Source organism: Halichoeres trimaculatus, unplaced genomic scaffold, assembly GCF_033239565.1.
Source record: "Halichoeres trimaculatus isolate MK-OKI-2021-1 unplaced genomic scaffold, fHalTri1.1 fHalTri1_scaffold_1, whole genome shotgun sequence".
Taxonomy (NCBI): domain Eukaryota; kingdom Metazoa; phylum Chordata; class Actinopteri; order Labriformes; family Labridae; genus Halichoeres; species Halichoeres trimaculatus.
In genome coordinates this window covers 29284247-29307678 of record NW_027437179.1, presented here as the reverse complement: position 1 = coordinate 29307678, position 23432 = coordinate 29284247, and the positions used below count along the sequence as shown (strand labels likewise).

General features: G+C 38.4%; 1 protein-coding gene across 1 annotated transcript in view; it reads left to right on the top strand.

Annotated features, from left to right (window-relative positions):
• Positions 1-15508, top strand: part of pparg (peroxisome proliferator-activated receptor gamma) — a 35189-nt gene extending 19681 nt beyond the window's left edge. The window contains exons 2-9 of the mRNA XM_074692635.1: positions 729-1025; positions 1203-1369; positions 5110-5248; positions 8336-8535; positions 11267-11384; positions 11704-11864; positions 11949-12192; positions 14196-15508. Coding sequence (XP_074548736.1) covers positions 729-1025; positions 1203-1369; positions 5110-5248; positions 8336-8535; positions 11267-11384; positions 11704-11864; positions 11949-12192; positions 14196-14443 — 1574 coding nt within the window. The 3' untranslated portion in view covers positions 14444-15508. The remainder of the gene's footprint in view (positions 1-728; positions 1026-1202; positions 1370-5109; positions 5249-8335; positions 8536-11266; positions 11385-11703; positions 11865-11948; positions 12193-14195) is intronic.
• The last annotated feature ends 7924 nt before the right edge of the window (positions 15509-23432 follow it).

Genomic DNA, 23432 nt, shown 5'->3' with positions numbered 1-23432 from the left:
TCCCTTGACAGGATTTCATACGAATTAGGAAAATTGCGCAATATCTCCAGCCATAACTTGTCATCCACAGTCTTCCCAAGAAAACAGAGGGAAATCTCCAAAAGTTGAGAGGACACCATTGCAAAATTTATTGGTGCCAACCCATTTCTTTTTTACCAACAAGCAGCACATTAATTTCTCAGAAGGTGCAGTCTGCTTCACTGCGGTAGCTAAATCTCACACCCTTGGCCTCGGACAGACTAAAGCTCGAACAGTCCCTGCCGTCTGTGTGTTTTGGTTGGGTAATCACACAGCGAGCCACCCAAACAGAAACAGAGGAAGATCGATGTGTTTCAAGCAGAAGAGAGTCTTCAGTGCCAGAGTTCGTCTTGTACTCCTTGTGACACAATCGGCCGCCCTGTTTACTAAATAACAGACGGAGTGCGAAAACGAGTTGGAGGACGGGGTACTCATTATGGTGTAAAGTGCGTGTGTTGCTTTTCTTACAGGACACCTTTTATCATTTAGTCTGTGCACAATGCCAAATGAGCGCTCGTCTTTCAATGTTTGGATTGTCATCCTTTTTATCTCATCCTCTCCTTCTACAAATTCTGCGCCTTCCTCTTCTCCCCTCTCCGGTTCTTTTAGGGTTGTTTTCTTTTAACAAGGCCACAAACAGTCAACAAAGGATGTTGCATCAGCTTTCACGTCACAGCCTCTTCTGTCTCCCTCTCTCACTCTTTCCACAGAAGACATGGTGGACACCCAGCAGCTCCTAGCCTGGCCTGTGGGATTCAGTCTGAGTGCCGTGGACCTGTCAGAGCTGGACGATAGCTCCCACTCCCTGGACATGAAGCATCTCTCCACGTTAGACTACTCCTCCATTTCCTCCCCCTCTGTCCCTACCTCGATGTCCCCCCCACTCATTTCCTGCATCTCCTCTGCCGGAGTGGCCTATGACCCCAGTCCACCACAGAGCGAGGAGCACCTGACCAACATGGACTTCACCAACATGCAGAGCTACAGGGCAGAGCAGGACATGCACAGTAAGTCCACACCTCAGTCATGTTTTCTAGGTTTGCTGCACAGGTTCATCTAAGGCTGACGTGTGAAAGCATCTTACTTAGGAAGCCACGCAAGAAAACTTTAATTTGGAAATGAAGTGGAGTCTGTCTCTCTGCTTTCTTGTTGTCTCACCTGCCTGATAATTTTCCCTCCATCAGACTCAATCAAGCTGGAGCCGGAGTCGCCTCCTCAGTACTCAGACAGTCCAGTGTTCTCAAAGCTCCAGGATGACACAACAGCAACAGCACTAAACATCGAGTGTCGCGTGTGTGGAGACAAAGCATCAGGGTTTCACTACGGTGTCCATGCCTGTGAGGGATGCAAGGTAGGACAGTGAAAAAAAAGGTGAAGAAACTCAGAGAATCCTCACAGTTAAAAGGCAGATATGACTTTTTGAGTTGAAAATGTAAAAAAATAAAAAATAAAAAAAAATTAGAAATTAGAGACTATGAATTACATCTCATGATTGCAGTGTTGATAGTTTGTCTCCCAAACTCTACAGATGACTGTCTTCTGGTTTTTGGGGCTTGTAATGACTCAAACTTGGAGTGCTGGTTGGCATCTAAGTGTTGCTCTAGTCCTTCTTGCAGCGCCCGCTAGTTCAACTCCCAACCACAACCTTTTGCTGCATGTCTTCCCCTGCTTTCTACTCCCCACATTTCCTGTGTTTCTTCAGCTGTGGTAACAATAAAAGTAAAAATGCCTCCCCCTAAAAAATTTAAAAAGCACGTCTTCATTTTAAACGATTGCCCCTTGTAGAGTCATTTCATCAGTAAGTCAGTCTCTGGGTCTTGTGTCTTGTGGGCACATTCAAATAAGCAGGAATACATCTGATGATGGTTTCCAGGAGACATGATTAGAGACTATTTCTATTTCCTCTCTTTTTCTTTGTTGAAACATTAGCCCCAAAAACTTAAACACATCAATGTAAACTTTAAATTTTGGAGCACAGCATTGTTTGATATATTGATCGCAGCTCTCACGATCACACCACCTTAGAGTCATGGCAGGAAATGCTAACAAGTGCAAGAGTTTCTTCTTTAAAGTGTTAAGTTTTGTTTCCCTGCCAGTCTCACCTTTGATGAAACATGTTGGTGGAATATATAATTATACGATACATACGAAGCGTGTCTTTTTAAGCTATTTGATGTCTGTCACTTTAACCACAAGCCCCATGCATTTTCCACTCTGCGAAGCCTCAAGGAAGGTATGAGCCAGCCCCTTGTACCCTCTGATGGTTTTCAGTGGAGAGTTTAAATAAGCAAGTGTGTGGGGGGGAGTTTCACTATTTCATTTTCTTTGAAATAACGAGACTTTTTAAGAAGGCGGGCTATAATAGTAGAGTTGTCCTTCACAGACAGACGAGAAAAAAAATGACTGAATTTTTTTTTCCCCCTTTTGTTCAGAGTTCAAAAGCTCATCTTGTCTTACTCATACACGCATACATTAAATCTGTGCTCTACTCAAACCCTTTTTGGGTTCCTGGTGCTGCTCAGCTAGTAGAGCAGGAGTCCCATGTATATTAAATCATAAATAGTTATAATAAACAGTATGTCATTATAGGAGCTCCTTGTTTAACTGGTCAGAGGATCAGTTCCAGGTCCCAGCAGCATTTGATGCATGTCATCTTTAGTTCTCTAACTCTTAATATCATTATTATTAAAATAATAATAATCTATTATTATTTTGATAATAATGTATTATTATCATTATCATTATTATTATTATTATTATTATTATTATTATTATTAATAATAATAATAATAATAATAATAATGATGATAATAAATTAATTTACAGTGGAGAACGAAAGAAAATTGATAAGTTTTACTTCTTCCCTCTACTTTTTGGAAATGTAAAAGATGTTGAATCGGAAATTCAACCATCTAGTTTTGTTTTGTTTTTGCACTGCTTGCAAAACTGTTAATTTATCTATGTTCTGACTTTCTGTTTGTCTTTAATTCTTTTCCTAGAATTTCTTTTACTTTTTAAAAAATTAAAAAATTAAAAAATCATTTTTATTCAGTTCATTTAAGTAAGGCCAAAAGTCCCAAAAATTATTCAAAAGAATGAAATGAAGTAAGTAAAACCATAAAATCCCTAAGATTCAATACACCTTTTTGGTGTCTCTGTTATAATGAAAAATGTATTTTAGGATATTTGTTAAACATAATTTAAAGATAAAATCACAGTCACTTTCTTTGCTGGGGAAATTTAAACTTTTCAATTATCATTTTGGAAGAAATGTCTCCACACACATACCAATGGAAAAATCTAAATTTAACAAACAAAACAAGAAGCATCCGTACACTGCACCAACACTGAAAGTACTGATAAATACATCGTATAATACATCACCTCCTTTTTCTGTAAATGGTTACAGTGCATGACGTGTTTCTTCCCTCACTGTGGTTTATTTTGATTCCATCACATTTACAACAACCTGCTGCTGCCATAAAAAGATGCTAACAAAGCAAGCCTGTCACTAAATAAAGCGCTTTGTGCATTTTCTAATTACTCTGGCCCAGAGACACAGCTTTCTTGAACATGATGCCTTGATATGTAAGTGTATTTTCAATGATTAGTTTTAAAACCTACAGCTTGTATTTAAGATTTTTGTGCTAAGTCACTTGGTTGGGAGCTTCAGACAAAACAGTAAAGGTAAACAGTATTTAGATTTCTGTTTCAAACTGTTTTCTATAGGTTGTATGCTGAATACTATCAGCCTATGGTCTAAAACCCTCACGTTTATTAATATCACTTTTTTTAAGGAGTCTGAACTGTGTGATGGTTATTAATTGGCTGTATTATAGGGTGCTGCTACCTGATTTGTACATCAGAGTAATAAGAGAGCGAACCTACTGTTTAATAAAATGAATTAAAAGACTAGAGTAGAGAAATCCTTAACCATCAGAGTTGATTCACCATCTTTGGAACTTGGTCAGAAATGTGAGCTTTATTTAATTCACGGTATGAGGGTTTGTGTTTTTCTGTCCTCGTACTCTCAGTCATACTGTACTTTCACAGGATGAATGAAGCTAAGGTACAGTAGTCATTGTTCTGTCAAGGTCTCAGGGGAGACTCACCAGAAGAGAGTGGAGAGGGGTCAGCCAAGCAGGCAAGCACTTAATTGTTCATAACAGAAAACATTCTTTAATAAGGTGGGGGCTTGACCCGCTTTAACTTCCTCTTTCTTAAAATAACCTATGATTTAAAAAAGAAACACGTATAGAACTTAGGAAGGCAGATGCCAATCAAAGCAGACTTCCCATAAATCCAGATGTGGATGTGAAAGAAGAACTCAAACATAACCTTCCTGCGGCACTTTCTTTGTTACTGTTTTACTCCATTTACTTCATCTTTTCATGATGTCCTGTGGTCAGGATAGTCAAACACAAGAGCCGATAACAAACCTGTGACTGTGGTGAGAGTTTTACCATGGCTGTGTAGTTAAAAGATAAGCGCAAGGAGTCTTATGGCTCCTTTGGTCCTAAGGTTGAAAACATCAAAGCAGAAAATCAACCCGAGACACAGTCCACTTTTAAATACACTTGTAGGCTTTTTCACTGATTAGAAAGTACAGGATGTAATATGAATCAGTTCGGAAATTAAAGCTTCTGGAGCTCCTCTGCTCATGAGGAACATGTGACAGGTGATAAATGCTGGAGTAGAAAGTTTAACAATGTCATTGTTTTATTTACTCAAGGGGAAAAATGTGTTTCATTTAGCTTGAACAATTCCTACTTTATCCTTTTTCTTTCAGTCATACTTTCCTCATAGATGTTTGATTTTTCCAGCCCTTATCTACAAGGAGTAATTTATTATGACATTTCATCCTGAATCTAATCAAGATATCTTCTGTACTTATAATTTTATTATACAGTTATTGTCTAATTATGTTTCCACACAAGTGACCTCTGACATATTTGTAAGCAGAGTGTCACAAGAATGGGCAAGAGTGGAAGAAACCTCTTACCTAAAGGGACACAGTTTTTGGTATACAGTGAGAAAAAAAAGTGTGATAGATGACATGTCAACATCTGAGGTGTCTCTTTTCTGTTTCAGGGTTTCTTCCGACGGACAATCAGGTTAAAGTTGGTGTACGATCACTGCGACCTCCACTGCCGCATTCACAAGAAGTCCCGCAACAAATGCCAATACTGTCGCTTCCAGAAGTGCCTCAATGTTGGCATGTCACACAACGGTAAGGCGGTGGTTTTACATCAGTCTACAGTCACAATATGTTCAAAACTCTTGTCCATCTCAATTTAATCATAGATTGACCTGAGTTTTAAACTGACAGGCCATGAACAAAAGTCTAGCTTACGTTCACTGAAGTTTCATTTTCATGACTCTCTGTAGACAGGAACAGACCCCTCTGCCACCTCACTATAAATAAGCACACTAAAGTAAAAGACTGATTCTTCTCTACAAGTGTGGCCCAGGTATCACCTCCTTATTCAGACCAACTCTTCTGTCTTTGACGCCCACAGAACGTCTTTACCACACTACTGCCAATTTGGTCTGAAGTGTTGTGATAAAATGTGCACCACTGCCCTATACGTTTCCCATCTCTTCCTCTGTGGTCTCAAGCCTAACTCACACCCTCCTGTCATGGTCCAGTTCACATCATTTGTGTGCTTGTGCACCTCCCATACAGATAAGACTGTGGTTTAAGCTAACTTTAAATCCAACTCCACCCACTAAAAACATCCATGCTTTGTTTAGTCGTTTGGTGAAACTCTTCAATGTTTCATGGTGGCCAGTAACTGCCAACACCTCCCACACTCAGACGTCTGCATCAGTTGAACTAGATCCAAATGTAGTTTACTGCTTCTTCTGTTTCTATTTGCAAGCTGCTTCTGGTCTGAAACACATTACCAATAGAATTCGCAGATATTGATGACTCAAATAGATGTGTAGCTGCTACAAGCCACTGATATGTTACAGCTCCTCACAAGCTCCTGATATAATGTATGAGAATGAAAGAAATCACCTGACTCTAAAAATTCAGAAGCTTTTGTTGAAGAGCCTTCAACACCCTTTTTCCTGTGCTCAGCTGACTTGGCCTCATCTATGACTTCAAGTATAGACGTTCTGACGTTCTGACGTTCTGACGTTCGTCACACTCTTTTGTAAACCTTGTCGTGCATGCAAGAGTTGAATACCTACAGCTATGGCCCCCCAACTCAAATTAATGATTGAAATTCTCATTGTATCTTTGCATTAATTAGAACGTTTGGAGCTTCCATTATCAGTGCTTCTAACTCTCAGTTAAAGCTCATGTAGGAAGTTTTCATAAATTGTCATTCCCAAACAATGGTACATTACAATAAGTACATATTGCATATTACAACTAGACAAGCACTTAGCCAAGCATATTGTGATTCTCACGCTTTAGTCCTACTTTAATGTTATACTTCCTTTCAGCAGACTGTCTGCTACAATTTGGTGTTGCAGGTTTGTACGATAATTTGTTACCTGACAGTGTTGAAAATTATGATGACCCAGTACATGTTTAATTTTTCCTATCTTAGTATCCAGAATATTAGCAGGATCTGGATCATACTTTTACATCTGTCAGAAATTATCGTGACTTTGTCTTGTATTCTTTTGCAAAGCAATCCGACCATTTATCATAGAGTTATACACACATATGGTGAAAACAGCCTTATCTCACAATGATAAAGAATCCTTTAAAAAAATCCTGGATCCAAACAGTGATCCAGATCACCTCCAAAATGTAATCACTTCTTCCTTAACCCATTTTGGACATTTCCTTAAAATTTCATCAAAATCTGTACGTAACGTTTTGAGTTATGTTGTTCACAAACAAACAAATCTCCTTGGTGGAGGTAATTAAATAATAATCTTTTGCCAAAAGAATATTGTGTATGATTACTGACATAAATACAGTAAACAGAGAGGAAGAAAAAATTAAATAAATAAATAAATAACAGTAAATCTTAAAAAAGTATAATTTTATTGTTATTTAGGATATTTTTATGTTAGTATGAATTTTTTTTTTTCTGCCAAATTGTGAAAAAATAGCTTTCAGATGTCCTTATTATCACATAACAACTAGTGTTGTGCATTTTTAAGATTGGGTTTAATCACATGAACGATTTGATTTTTTTATTGTTAAGCAATTATTCAAATATGTAAAAGTTATGATTCATCCCTATTTAAAGCCAATTACCATTTTTGCCACAAAAAGATGAATATAGATATTATTTTTTTGCATCTAAAAACTAGCATTGTATTAATGTTTTGTTGGCAGAAAGTAGTCTACATGTCCTGCATTCCACTGAAGCTAATCTCCTCAACCAGTCTCGTCAATCCTCAGCTCTCAGGTGCAGCTTTATTTTAACTGTACTTCATTCTTATCTTTAACGTGTTTGTTTCTCCTCTCCTGCCACATTATTGTCCACCACTTTCTTATCCTTAACTTACCCTTACCTCCTCCCACGCGTCTTTTCTCTGCTATTTAACGAGTCACAGCCCATGCTTTGAAAGTCTTTGCTCTGTGTGGGTTTGTATTTATCAATGATTGACATCTCAGAGTGCACAGACCTCAACTGATTTCCCCAACCTGCTGTGTCACTGCAGCGGGCACGCTGCCAAATGGTGGTAGGGCAGCTCTGGTTTGTATTCATTTGCTTAAGGTGTGCGTTTATCACGCAGTCAGCATTACACAATCAAATACACACTGTTGTAAACGCAGAGTGCAGGCCTGAATGGAGGTGTAATTAATGACTTCCACTGACAGAAAGACAAGGGTTTAACTATTTCACAACATGAGGTCAGGTTACAGAGAGACAGTGAAGAGCGCTTTACCCCCCAGCTTGCAGAAAAATAAAAGGACTTCAAAACTATTTAAAAAAATAAACAGATTCACATCTGTGCTTAATAATGCTAAAATAAGACCTGGCTCCTTTCTTCCTGAAATATAACCTGAGGCAACAGGTGGAGATGAGGCAGTGGGTACTCAGTGTTTGTCTGGTTGTGCAGTGAACTGTGACAACTTAACTATAAAAATTCATTACAAGTAATAAGAGGGAAGATATTATTTTACACCATTTTGTGGACACACAAAGGGATAATTATTGTTTGTTGTTAAAACAGGTTTTCTCCTACAGTGATTCATCCCTTGTGTTAATTGGATGTTGGTGTATGTTGGTATGGTTTGTTTCCGTCTCTACTCTTGCACACTTGATCTGCTCGCCCAGCAGCCCTTATCTTCATATTTATGTTATAATCTGTCTTTCTCTCTGTCCATTTCCTTTCTCAGCCATTCGTTTTGGCAGAATGCCGCAGGCAGAGAAGGAGAAACTTCTGGCCGAGTTCTCTTCTGACATGGAGCACATGCATCCGGAGGCAGCAGATCTGAGGTCTCTGGCCCGGCATCTGTACGAGGCCTATCTAAAATACTTCCCCCTTACCAAGGCCAAGGCCAGGGCCATCCTCTCTGGGAAGACTGGAGATAACGCAGTAAGTAATGGCATTATTGAAACTTTACTGTCACATATGCACGCATAAATTTGTGGAGCTCCTAAACATCAGACACAAACGTGAGCTGCTCTTGTTTTGGAAAAAAATTGTAATGATGTCTCGTCAGGCTCGTTAGAAATATATTTATATGGGATGGTTTTCATCATCATCCTGGAGCCAGTGATTTGAATTGTGTATTTTATTTGAATCATTTTTTCTTAGTTTAAAACATGATGTTAGTCCCTGATATTCATGAGGTAAGACAAAAACATTTAAAGAGGGGGGATTCTGCTGTCCTGCATACTAAACATGGAGACAAAGCAACAATACTGGATTTCCATCTTAAATGCGTGCAGATTTTGAAACTGCTACATGTTCATATATCATAAACTGCTCAAAACGGTCTGTTCTAAAATTAACACAAGACTTTCAAAGGATCATGACAAGTTTTGCTGAAATTGTGACACATCAAACACCGGAGTCCTCCTCCAACAGGCCTCCAGAGGGCTGGCTAATCAGGGAGAAGGGGGTTTGTTGAGGGCGGAGCCTTAAAGAGACAGCTGCTAAAACAAAGTGTTTCAGGTAGAGGCAGAAATTAATGTTTTCTAAACAACATTGCAAAATTAAAAAGAAAAAAAATGTCTTTCCTTAATGACTGAAAAAGTGTAGCTGAGGATTTTCTCTGAGGACTAAAGAAGAAAACAGTGTTTAAGACTGATTAGTAAAAGAAACATGCCACATTGTTCTGACTTGCAACTAATTATTGGATCACTTGGACTTAAGTTCTGGCGTCCTGTGATCTCATCGGGTTTGGGAACTTTTTGTGCATAAAATGGTCAATCATTATCTAAAAAAATAGAATTGTCTCAACTTTTTCTCATTTATTCAAAAACCCTACCTTGAAATCCTTAAACTTCTGTCTTGTAGTCCACAGCCTCTCAACGCACTACATATTTTTCTTTCACTGTTTGCAGTTTCTTCACTCACTTCAGTTCCAGTGATGTCCTTTTAAGCCTCTATTGCTGTTGAACAGAAGTGGTTTGACTGGTTTCTACGTGTTTTGGCTGTTAGAAATAGTCTCAGATTACAGCAGTCAAACTACGAATCAGGGTAACTCTACTCAGAGAGTTACAATCATTGATAATGACAGTTGGGAACTGATACAAGTTGACCAAGAATTTATTTTTGTCTAAACCATTAAATGTTGGATATAATGTCTTTCTGTGTTTTTATGAAATTATGAAATGAATCATTGAGTCTGAGTTTTCAAAAAGGACACTTAACCAGGAAATCCGCCTCAACTAAATCAGGAGTGACAGCAAAAGAAAAAACAAATACTTTAAATGATGCGCATGCAGGGAACAGTTCAGTTTCAAGCTGTAGTTTCTTAAGAAATAGAATTATAATTTGCAAGTGTTTTCACAATATTAAGATAACCCATCTAGAACCAAAACAAGATTAAACAATCCTTTTAAAGAGTTTAGTGAGTCAGCCTTCTGAGTGAATTATTGTTCCTTATACAGACAGTGAGTGCATGCAAACAGTGGAACTAATTGGCTTTTATTTTGAAATGTCAAAGCACAAGCAGGTGTTTAGCTAAAATATGTTTAAATTAAGTCATGATGTTGATTCAGTAAATGCTCAGTAGAAGTAGAAGTAGTGATAGTAGTTCGTTTTGTATTGGACATCAAAGTTTGTTTTCTCTCTCGTCTTTTGTTTGTAGTTGTCTCCAGATTGAGATGCGTTCAAGGCCACTCTGAACATTTGTGGTCAGATTGTTGTGACTGGTCATCACTGTGATAGCAGCTGGAGGAAGTTTTGGGATATTTACTGAACCACTGCAAACATCCTGAGACAAATAGGGAGTCAATGAAGCTAGAAGGATTTTTTAAATGTTTTTGTTTTATTTTGAAATGTTTCCATTCTTTTAGATTTTGAGGTTTGATGTAAAGAAATAGTTGTATGACAAAAAGGACTTTCTCTGTGCTGTATAAATGACTTTTGTTAGATAAATCAAAAATAAAGTGAATGTTAGCTTGTCCTGCTGCTTGTACATTCTCTATAGACTACCGAGGTGCCATCTCTCCCATGGTAAATCCCATGCTGTATTCAGGTTCAGTGTCCAATGTCATGGTAATTTAATCAGAATAATGAGCCTTAAACTAAAGAGCACTCCCAAACTTAGGGGGCTGACAAAATCGGACAAGTCGGCACATATACCAAAAGAAAAACGGCAAATGCCACTGCGCTCCGTTTTATATTTTAAAAAGTGTCTTTGATTGCATCACATTTGGGTTTCATCTCTTGTTTCCTTTATCACGTCTCACATTTCATGTTATCACCATGGAAACGGTGAATGAATGCTCCCATTCATCATTCAGGCCGCTGCATGTCAGTATTTTACCAAACAGTTTTGAACTCGTGAAGCTTCATTTGCCAGCAAACGGTGTTTTTGTCTGCCCCAGCCTGCAGCTAACATTTATTTACTTTGCCCATCAGACATATGAGATGTGTCGTGTTTGGTTTAGCAGGTCTGATGAATGAGCCGTGACCAAAGTGCACACACAGTATATGAGATTAGAGTTGCAGCTCACATGTCCTCAGAGGACCCATAAGGAGCAGCACTGATTTTTTTTTCCCTCTGTCTCCCTCTCTACTGCATTTTCTCTCCCTTTTCCCTCACCATCCAAAATTTTTTTCATGCCCTCTTTTTTTCTTTCCATTCCTCCAGCCTTTTGTCATCCATGACATGAAGTCTCTGGTGGAAGGGGAGCAGTTTATTAATTGTAGGCAGATACCGAATCAAGAGCAGCAGCAGCCGACGTCCTCTCCAACAGTTGGACATGGAGGTTAGATTTAAAAACACTTTTTGTCATTATTTGGAGATGTTATTTAGTCTGTTTATATGTTATTTCTACAACAATTGTTTTAGATCATGAGTATATACAGTCTCAAAATTAACCAAAGGTTCTACTTCATTCAGCTAACTTGTTTGTTATCTAGTCAGCCCACAAAAATCCTTCATGGGGAGACATTTTTGTGTCATGCAGAGAGTGAACTCACAATGTAACAATCCTTGCTAGATTAGCATGACATTTCTGAGTCTATTTTTTCTTGGAATCTTGCAGCTCTTTCATCTTTTTCCCTGTTTATCTCATCCACCATCAGGTCTACCAGCAGCTCACCAAGGCTTGGAGTATGCCGTCGCAGAAGCTGTGGAGCTGCGTTTTTTCAACAGCTGTCAATCACGCTCAGTTGAAGCAGTTAGAGAAGTGACAGAGTTCGCCAAGAGCATCCCAGGATTCATCAACTTGGATCTTAATGATCAGGTGGGAGGGTTAAAAAAAGCAGCTCCTTCATTCAAACTTCAATCTGTGTTATTGATTGTTATCGTAATCATTCCCTCATCCCAGGTTACTTTACTAAAGTATGGCGTGATTGAGGTCTTAATCATCATGATGTCACCCCTGATGAACAAAGATGGGACCTTGATCTCATACGGACAAATCTTCATGACGCGGGAATTCCTCAAGAGTCTCAGGAAACCTTTCTGTCAAATGATGGAGCCAAAGTTTGAGTTCTCAGTCAAGTTCAACACACTGGAGCTGGACGACAGTGACATGGCTCTGTTTCTGGCTGTCATCATCCTCAGTGGTGGTGGGTGGAATTTTTTTCTTTTTGGTCATAGATCACTGAAGCCTTAAGGGGTTCTCAGGTTTCTGATTGAAGTGATTTGGTAGCATTCAACAGTCTGGCCAAACCATTATTTTATGTCACTTTACAGCCCAGTGCACAGATTTTTTAAAGAGCAGGGGTAAATGAAGAGTTACATATGGGGTTTTGTGTGTTTTTGAAAGCAGTTTATCATGTGTTTCGGCTCCCAAGAAGGCACTTTGGCACACACTTAAGCTCTCAAGGGGGCACTTTAGCGCATACACTTTAGTGCGGATACTTCTGCGCGTTTTTGTCAACTTAGAAATCAGTAAAATGTGCACTTTGGCTTCCGAGAGTGCACTTAAGTGCACATTTTTCAACAATTAGACCATCTCCAGTGTGCACACCACTGTCACTTAACCTTTTATAATTTTTCTGAAAAAGGCAGCTTATGGCATTTTCCTACTCTAAATTTAAAGCGGCCTTTTCGTTACTGAAAGCATTGCAGTCTTGCAGGGGAAATTAATCCTAACCCTTATGGTAACTTAGTAACAAAGATCATACAATCAGCATTCACTTCCCTATAATAAGTTAGAGAAAAAAGAAGGGTCTATTTTGGCTTTAAACAAGTAAATGTGTTGTGATACAGCAGGTTTTTTTTTTCTCCAAATACTTTATTTTTGCATGTTAACTGTCTTTCTTGAGCAGATAGAACGGTGGATAAAGTGGATCTTATTAATAGTTTGAGTGCAGATTCAAAACTTATAGGTTTAACAACTTTGACCACATATAAAACAATAATTAAAAAAATAAAATGTTATAGCTAAAAATAATCACTTCCTGTATAGTGTGTGCCAATCAAAACATGTTTACTTTTGCTGTAAGAATCGTCATTTTGGCTTAGTGTGTATGTGGTCTCTGGTCTTCCTGCAGCCTCAAGCTGTCTAAAGGAACTATAGTTTTTAGCACTTTAGCATAGGCTTCACATTTTAAGACCAGAGGATGCTGCTACACATTGGCGTTAACCTGCAAGAAGGACTAGCTGGTGCTAGCTCTGCTAACTTAACACAGTTTACCCCTGTATTTATGATCCTGTGTTTACCATTATTCAACTCTGACTGCTTTCCAGAATTTAAACTTCTTCTTAAACAAACAGAAAAACAGTTACGTCAGAACATTTTTACTCTCAGCCTGTCTTGTAACATTAACGTGATTTTTTCTTGCAAACGTGGCATCAGAACAGGTAAGTTCTTAGCGAGCATGACACGTTAAGTTGCCTGCGGTTAACAGCAGACTCATAAACACTGCTGTGTTTGCCATGCTATCTATGGCCCGCCTTGACCCATTTATCTTCAGCCGTGAGGTGAAAGATATTATTAGAAAGAACGGGGGAGTGGGAGTGAAGGTGAATGAATCATTTTTCACGTGGAAACTATAAACAGCAGCTAAATCATATTCAGTGAGATTTTACGACATTGTGTTGTTGAGAAAAGTTTGAGACATTTGGACAAGGATCATAAAGTAGGTCAGGTTTCATAGACGACCACATGAGCAACCAGAACAAACCAACTCAAGCTAAAAAAAACAACCATAAAGGGGGGGGTGTTGAAAAATCTTCATTTGAAAAGTCAAAGTAAATCCAGTAGACTCGTCATAAATCCTAGCTCCATGATCTAATATTTCTGGTTTGCGTGTGGCTACTTGATAAAAGTCTGACCTTGAACCTGATGAGGATTAAAATCAGACATTCTAGTCAATTATTAACTGAAATGACTCAGATTACGGCTTGAAAAGGAGATAAGACGGCTTTTTAAAAAAAGCAACAACACACCAATATCCAGGGCTAAATAAAGAGTGTTTTTTATAGAAATATGGGGCTTTTAAATGTTTGTTTTTAATCTGTAAAATAAATGTTGCAAATTTGAATCATCTCCCCACCGCTCTTTCTACTTTCCTTAACTAACTGATTTTTTTTCCATTCACTGTTTTTGCTCTGACCCACCCAGATCGCCCAGGCCTGCTCAATGTGAAGCCCATCGAGCAGCTCCAAGAGACAGTGCTTCACTCGTTGGAGCTGCAGCTGAAACTAAACCATCCAGACTCTCTGCAGCTGTTCGCCAAGCTGCTCCAGAAAATGACCGACCTGCGTCAGATCGTCACGGACCATGTGCACCTCATTCAGATGCTGAAGAACACGGAGATGGACATGTGTATACACCCGCTTCTGCAGGAGATCATAAAAGACTTGTATTAGACTTTAACTGCCCAAGTGGACAAACCAAAGAGAAGTGGGAGGAGAATGATAAAACAAGGAGAGGGGGAAAAGGGATTTTATTTTTGAAATCAGGGCTTGTGAAATAAGCATGCACAAAAAAGGGAGGTCAGCCAACTGTCTGACTGAAAATGAGACAGTGAAGGGGAAGAACAGAGAAAGAAATCCAGGAAGGGAGAAACAGAATCTGTGTTTCATCTTGTCTAGACTGTAACATGTGAAGAAGTTGTGGTGCTAAGTCATTTAGCCACTGCTGAGCCTGGACATTTTGTTAATGACTCAGCTGCCAAGCAAAACACAAGGACGACTACCTTGTGCACCAATCGGGGAACAGACAGCTTTCTTATGCGCAAACTTAACAAGATGAACACAGCACAGCTCACTCTACAGAAGGAGAAATGCACCACTGTGAATATTTCACCCCCCATATGATGCTCATTGTGTAGCTTATCTACACACACCTTACGTTACAACCGTCCTAGGCAGCAGCGGCAGTCGCAGTGTGAACGTGACTCTAAACCTCCGTGAACGCGCACAAATGCATGAACGCTCATGTGTACACATTCTCTGTTTTGACATCAGGGAGGAAGGTGCTATCTCTTTTTCAATCAGCTCGATCCAAAAACAGAAATCAGATTATTGCCTTTGACATATTTTAGACTCAGCCACCTGCAGAAACTGTGAGAACGTGAAGAAAACAAAAGGCACATCTTTGTTCTGGTGTCAAACATGAAACTGTATGTGCCATATTGTGCCTTTAAGATTTGCTTATGACTTTTATGTGGAATAAATGCCATTTACATACATTTTATACATTACTAATGTATAGTGTATACGTTTTTGTATATATTATTTAAATGGTTAAAACTGCCAAACACAATTTACTTTTTGGCTTTAATTTTTATTCAAATTCTTCAGAAGAGGTCTGATATTTACTATGAAATTATTTTGTACATGTGCAAAGTGTCTATTGCGTCTGATCTTCAGATTTTGTTTTTCAAGGGAGGGTCTGCTCTCAAAAGGGATGAATTTATGACAGAGAGCTGGGGGGGGGTAATTTGTTGTAAATAAAATATTTTCTAACTTTTTATTTAAAGTGTGTCTCTTGTTTGAGGTAATGAAAGTGTAACTGCACAACATCTTCTTACAGTGGTCTAGGACGTGCCTTGGAGTGGGTGGCCCAGGTTCAAATCCAGCTTGTGGCCTACTTCCCACATGGCATTCCCCACTCTCACCCTATGTGTCCTACTCTATCCACTGTCCTATAGTCTCTAATTATAGGCATAAACAACGTGAAAAAAATAACTTTAAAAAGAGAACTCTCCTCATAAACTCTTGATTTCCAAATCGTGTATTTTTCTCAAAAGCTTCCCAGACTCCCAAACTCTGGGAAATCTTTTTCCCAGTCATTACATCAGCTGTCCTCAGTGTCTCTTACCAAACCTACACACACCCTGCTGAAAAGATTGCAACACATGAACTCTGCTGAACCAAGCCAAAAGACCAAAGTCTGTCAGATGTGATCACAGAGTGAAGGAACTGGTTTACATTTTAAGTTTGATGTATTCGAGATGCTGTCTCTTTCTGGAGAAGGCACCAGCTTTTGTCACTTTTGTGACAAATCTACAAAAATTTGACAAATACCATCTACAGGACAAAGCATGCAACTACAGGTTCAGAGACAAACTCAGGACATGTCTGTTGAGACTTAAATCACCTCAACACCCAATGCACATCCAGTTGTACAAAGATAGACCAGTATTTGGCTTTTTGCCAGGTTTTAAACCCTACAGCACACAAACACGTTTAGTCACCTCCTGAACAATGATAATGACTGCTTCCAAATGTGGATTAAGTTATTTATCAGTGGCAGCCACAGTACCTTAAATGACCACTGGCATTAAAAACAGTGTAACATGAACTAAAGTTAACTCTGAGACAGTTAAATATCTTTATGTTCATTTATTTTTCTGATAGTCAGTCTGTAAAAATGACATATATTCACTGAAGTGGAAGAAGATGCTTCAAGACCAAAAATGGTCTCATCACACTTTTTGACATTTTGTATAAAAACTTTTTACACAAGTTCAGACATTGTGTTTTATCATATATGGGTCTCACCTTATGATCTCACCTCCTGTGTGGACCTTGTGGTTGTGCCTTCTACTTCTTCATAAGAAATGCACTCTGTGGTTTCTAACACATATGTGGCCCTAAATGGAGCAGCTGTGCTCCTCAGTTCTGCTAAACCTATGTATACCTAACACTAACTGCCTCTCTGACGGGATATCAGGATTTATCTCACAGTTTGCAGTTTACTGCAGATCAAAAACTAAATTCCTGGCTTGAAAAAGTCTGTCAGAGCCTAGGGTGAACCAAATCACCAAACTGCTCCAACAAAACACGATCTAAAACATGCTGGAACACTTCACATTACACACTAGTGACGGGAGCTCAGCCGATGCTAATAGTTACAGAGGCTACAAGCAAAGTTATCCAATACCCTGTTGGCGCAAAAAGAGATTTGGAATAGCTGCTCTAATTTATCAACCTGGCTTTTAAAGTTGAAAGAAACGGCAATTTATAAGTTTCAAGCATTAATACAGGAATATGAGGGAAAGGTGTTAAAATTCTGATAATTAGGGTGTTGAATGAGGACTAGCACAATGTCTGGAGCTGTTGCTAGCTAGTTAGCTGGCTAAAAACTAAAGTGAAAATAAACTTGTTCGACTTACAACTTACATCTGGAACAACAACCAAAAAATGTGTGGTTTGTGACAGAGCTTTGAAGAGAGAAAAAGTAAGTACAGAGGATGATAAAACAAGAATATGGTTCTGAAAAGAGGGCTAAGATATTGCTTTGTGCTGCTGTGCTAATGTTAAAATAATAATAATAATAAAAAAGTCTTGTAAAAGCAAATAAAAATATCTTTACATTTCATTTCACAAAAATTGTATTTATTTATTTTGGGAAGGGGAATTTGTCCCTGCAGTTGAACAGAACATACACCATTTTTATTTTTATTTTCCTAGTAGATGGCTACCTAGCTTTAAGTCTAGTTTAATTGAGGTGTCTGTAGCGTTTTTCTCATGCCACTGTTTTTACAGGCTTCTGGATTATATTGCATCATGGGATGATTTTTTTTTTTTTTTTCGGTGATCTGTTGCTAAACGAAAAAAAAAAGTGGTTTAGGTGACTCAATACAAAATTTAAGGGAGAAAAAGATGAGGAATCACAGGAAGATATGTAAGATGTAAAACTTAAGAACGTTGATACACAGAGGGATGAAGGCCGTGAGAATGTAACAGGGTAAAGGAGAAGTTTGGCCCTAAAAATAAGCCTTTGATTTGGCAGATGATGCTGTTGGTGGTGGTGGTGGGGGGATTCTGGCTCTTACCCCAATGGTTCTCTTGGATGGTTGATGATGATGGTAATTGAATGTGTTCTTTATGTCGAGTCAGCATATCCTCACTTTGTTGCAGCCGGTCTCTGCTGACCAAACCCTGCCAAGAATTCTGAGCTGATCTGCCAAATAATTTTCAGAAAGTATATTTCTGCTGTTGTCCGTCCTCGCTGAACCAAGGCCAGAGGGAGAGGGATTGTGATTTACACAGGGAAATTTTGTTTTTCTTTGAGATCCTTAAGAAACAGCAGCTTCATGTTTTATCCTCTTTTGTTTTAGTATCAGAGAGGAATTTCACTCCCACCACACTGCGATACCTGATACATGTTTATGTGGGTTCTGGTACAAGCCTAGTTTCTGAAGCTATACACCTGCCACTGTAAGACAACTACAGCTCAGGGGGATTTTCTTGTTTAATATGTTTAAATAGACAACATCTTTGGAATTCGTATTCCTGACTTTAGGTTGTTTTAAGGAAGGAAAAACTTTTTAGACTTTCCAAAGAGAAGAATGATTTCAACACTTTCAGTCTGAAATTCAATGGACATAGAATTGGTTCTTTTATTTAGAAAACAAAATTATTGGTAAACATTTTAATAAAAATTTTAGATGTTTATACGAGATCAGTTTGTATGACACAAAGCAAAACCTACTGAGATAAGACTTGCTCTTCTCTTAAATGTTGAATATTCAGAGAGACAGTGAAAGGTTTTTTAAATCTGTTGTTAATGTTTCCATCTTTCTTTGATAAAAATCGAAGTGCAGTGTAGTTATATGATGTAATATTTTATCACATACGTATACTCAAGCTTAGTATCTATGATTTAAAACAACGCCTGTTTCATGCAATGAATCTAGGTTATTTGACATTGCTCAACCTGAAAACAGCCACTGTTCATGACACTGAATGCTTCATTAAATAACTACTGGAAATGTTGACATATTTTTTTTTTCCACCCACCATCATACTTCAGACATTGTTTAAGCACTGCTTTAACCAGCAGCAATTCAACAACATAACATACCTGTGTCAGGTGGAGTTTCCATGGCGTTCCAGTGACTCTTCAATACAATTACATGACACTGTAAAGGAAAGAAAGTGATGTAATACGTGATGCATAGTGGCCTAGTTTTTGCTCAGTTGTTTACCTTAAATGAGCAAATTCCCCTGTGAAGATTCAGGCATCAGTGCTAAATTTAAATTCTCTATCAAACCAGGATCAGGGAAACAACTCAGAGAATCCAAGGGAAAAACTGAACAATGTTTGGTTTACCAGTCTCCATCCTTGGGCCTGTAGACGTCCACTGAATGAAGTCTTTCTTCCATTATAACTCTTAAGTTCGGAATCTTAAAAGCTTGATATTTTTAAAAGAGGCATGACAAAGCTTTCTCCGTAAAACATCTGTACTCATCATGTGTCAAAATGCGGGGAAAACTGGTCTATTTATGGCATTAAGCTCTGAGGGGACAGCCTGGCAGGAACTTTAAAGACAAGGTCGTAGTTTTCTCTGACATAAATCTCCTAAAAAAATGCGATAAAGAAGTAAAAAATAAAATCTGGGAGGGCAGCAGGGCACACATGAAGGAATTTCAATGTGGCTCTACTTGGATTAAATCTGAGCCTTCAAGTGGTTCAGAGGATCCCTTTGGAAATATATTTCCTTGAAATGGCGCATTCACAGGAATGAGATCAAGGCAGATCCTTGACTATGGTATGACTGAGGTTCAGTGACATTCTATGGATAAAAAATACATCAATTTGACTGACATCTGAAAATGCAACTAAACTGCTTCCAATTCTGCAAACAGATTACTATACAGCCTTTAGCAGATGTTGTTGAAATTAGCTTTATTTTATAAAGACTATAAATACAAACCAAAGTCATGCTGTGTACTGTTTGATTGACAGGCCTAATGTTCTGTAAAGTAGTGTAACATCTCCCTCTGTAGGCTGAAAATAACCCTTGACATCTGTCTCCTCCAGATCCAAACTAAACTGTTAGATTTTAATGACCTGGCCACACTGCCTCTTCAGTAACTGGTTAAAAGAGAGGGAAACACTTCTTACAAAAACAGCTTGACGTCTCCAAAACAAGTTGATGATTGCAGTTCAGAGGTGTGGGTCATGAATGGATCTCATCTCTCAGGGAGGGAATATCACCTCCTCTGTCTTATTAATAAAGCCTGTTCACAAACATTCACTGGCACAGAGGAGTTGCAGCACCTTAGTGGCTATTGTATTGTTTCAGCTGGTTGAGTTGAAAAGGGAGAGAAATAATGGTGGCCAATAACAATAAAAGCTGTCAGGACTGTGAGGGAGGTGAGGTCGGCGAGGCGATACAGTAAATAAAAACAGGCCAGCTCGATTCCTTTCCAGGAAATGAAGGATGAAGATTAGAACAAGCTAAAGCTGGACTTTATCATAAATGAGGCACTAATATTGTGTGGGTTTGTTGATAGCTTGGATTGGTATCAACCAAAAATTATAAAATGTGTTCTTTTTGTCCTCAACATGTTTCAACAAGAGCCACGAACGGGTCAGATCAAGGATTTGGTGCTGTTCTCAAACTCAATGCTTTATGCTTCCTTACCACCCTAATTGTTGTTAATTGAAGTACATAAAAAAATAATAGACTTTGGGATGTGAAGCTTATTTGACATGAGCAATTCTGTATGATATGTTCTAGATGTTCTGGATGTTCTGAGTTGCTAGGTGCCACCCTGTTGGCTATGGCTGCCTTTTGCTGCACCTCTCTTTTTTTTTAATCTGTTTCTTGTAATTTTTTTCGTCTCTTTTTAGTAATCTTTGTATTTGGAGTTGGTCATTACTTTGGATGGCTTATTTGTTGGTTATGGACACCATTTTTACTATTTTTTTCTCCTGTGTTTGTCTGGAGATCCTCTATGTAACCATGGCCACATTATTTACGTGTGAACTCTGCTGTTAGCAGTCTGTAGCATGTCAATGCTAACTGGTGTAAGGCCTGATGTCTTCCCACAAGGTGAGGAGAAGGAGGTGAGGACGATGTACTGGTTCTCAGGTGTGAGCTAAGAAGCGACGACATGGATCTGTCCTTCCATCCATCGTTATTGGGAACGTTAGATCTACCTTCAATAAGATGGACGAGCTAACCATGCTAACCCAGCAACAGAGGGAATACCAGAGGGCAGAGTAGCATCATGCTATTCACAGACATGGCTAACAGAGCTAACATCAGACACCAACGCCATGTTGGAAAAGCTTCACCTGCTGTGAGCAGACAGGATCCAGGAGACAGAGATGGAGCATGACTGAAGAAGCTCAGTCCTGGACCCTGTGGAGATGGAGGCTGGCTGGACTGGAGAATGATGGACAAGCTGTCATCATCTATTTTCTTATGGACCTTTTTGCACTTTCTATACACTTTCTTACTTTTGTTTTCTTGATTGCTGCTGTGACTTTAATTTCATTGTACTTGTTACAATGACAATTAAGTTCTGTTCAATTTTATTCTATTCCACAGGTTTTTTGTAATAGGTCAACATGTCAAAAACTGGTGTATTAGTACATTTTAAAAAGTCAGCTGGTTTTTCCACCCACTATGTCTCCAACATGTCTCCAGTCCCTGACGCAAGCGCTACTTTCTTGTAGACCAGCAAGGAGTTGGTGCTACTCTGGGACGGGTTTTTCTGGTTGAGGGCTAGTTCTTGAAAGCACAAAGAACTGGTTCCAGATCTGCCCTTGGCTCAAAAGAAGTCCCAGCACTGACTTGGTGGAAAAATTGTGTGACTAAGCCATATGCTGGCAGGTATTTAAACATGTTTCCTGTCAGGTGAAATTTTCCAAAGTGATTCACTCGACTTGTTCTTGAATACCATGGTACTTCAACGGAAAGGTGCATCACTGTGATGCAATGTGACCTACATCAGACACCTGTGCCATTCAAGGCAAACAAGGAAGTTAGTGTGAGAAATGCTACACAATTATGATTTTACAAGTGAAATCATCTTTTTTTCCCTTTAACCTGTGCACTGCAACTAATAAACCATAGCTTCTTTTTGACTATTTAAAGTTTGCTTTGATGGAATTCTGTCAGAATGAGACTGGATCCCTGATATGGAGTCAAAACTACACACCAGTGAGGCAAAAATGCAAAAATCTGAAGCTTCAAAAAATTTAAACAATTTAAGTATAAGTGATGTTGGAAAAAATGTAATTGTAATGAAACAGTAAAAGATTTTTTTTGTATCTTTTTATCTGTTTTGAATATACAGGAAGATTTTTACTGTGCGCTACTGTGAAATTGAAGAGCATGTTCCCACAACACATCCTCTTATTTAATTTAATCTTGTTTAGCTTTTAATGTAGGTTAACTGGTTAAATTGTCTGTTGTTTGTTATATGCAGTGATGAAAGCAGCACTGAAGTTATCCAATGTGCCTTTTACACACTCAGGGGGGCAATCAACCAGGCAGATTAATGTCTCCCCGGACTACATGTGTTTGTTTTTAATCTTATGAATCTAATTTTTCTCTGCTGAAAGAGAATCACAGCTCAGCTGTGTTCACTTATGCAGAGTACTGTTATGTTAATATATGGTCAACAACACTCTGGGTGTGTGTGGTCCTGACCCTGTGCATTTTCTGGAGTCACGTTATATGTTCCTTTTTATTGTTATTTTTGCTCAAATAACAACTGGTTATACTGATGATTCTTTAGTGTCATAGCTGTACAAAAGGTGTGTCTTTCTTGAGGAGCTGGTGAAGAGGCTTGTGACACCACACATCCTCTAGTTTCAACACGAGAAAAAGAAATAGGAAGAGGTACCAAGTCTGCAGCCCATCTGATGATGTCAAAACAAGCATACTGTGTGAAAAGTGCAAAATTCATTTACACAAAGCAAAAATTAGGGCATGTTACTTGTGCAAAACGATATGTAAATCTGTGGGTTTTTATGTTAGTTTTTAGAACGTAAGAAGTTAGTGAAACTTTTAGTAAAATATTAAACATATATTTTGTTTATAAAAAAACAAGTGAAATATCTCAACTGAATAATTACCTATGAGAGTACAGAACAGCGCTGCACTAAATATTGATAGTAATAAAATATTGACACTGCTTATCAGGATTTTGGGGGTTTGGGACCTATTTTGGATATTTTACCTTGTGGTGGCTAAAATGACCCATAACCTCATTGCTGTTCCTTACAGTCAACATTACAGGTGGCTAAATGCGTAATCATGGTTGAAATGGCACGAGTGGCAACTGTGGACTACTAAAACAATAAAGCAGGTATTTTATAAAACCTACAACAAGAGCTGTGAATTTTAAATGATACTAAAACATTAACACACACACAAGTACATTTAACTATTAGAGCTTCAACTTTACTTGTCTTTGAATATGAACATATTTTTTTCTAGACTAAGAAAAGCCATGTAGAAAGTAAAAACAAAGTTATTGGTAGAGTTGGTCCTTGCAAAAAAGGGATTCTGCATGACCTCCATATGATAATAATGCAAATTCAAACACTGCTATTGGTTACTCAAGGTTTTTCTCTTCTTTTAAAAGTGTTTTACGACAGCTG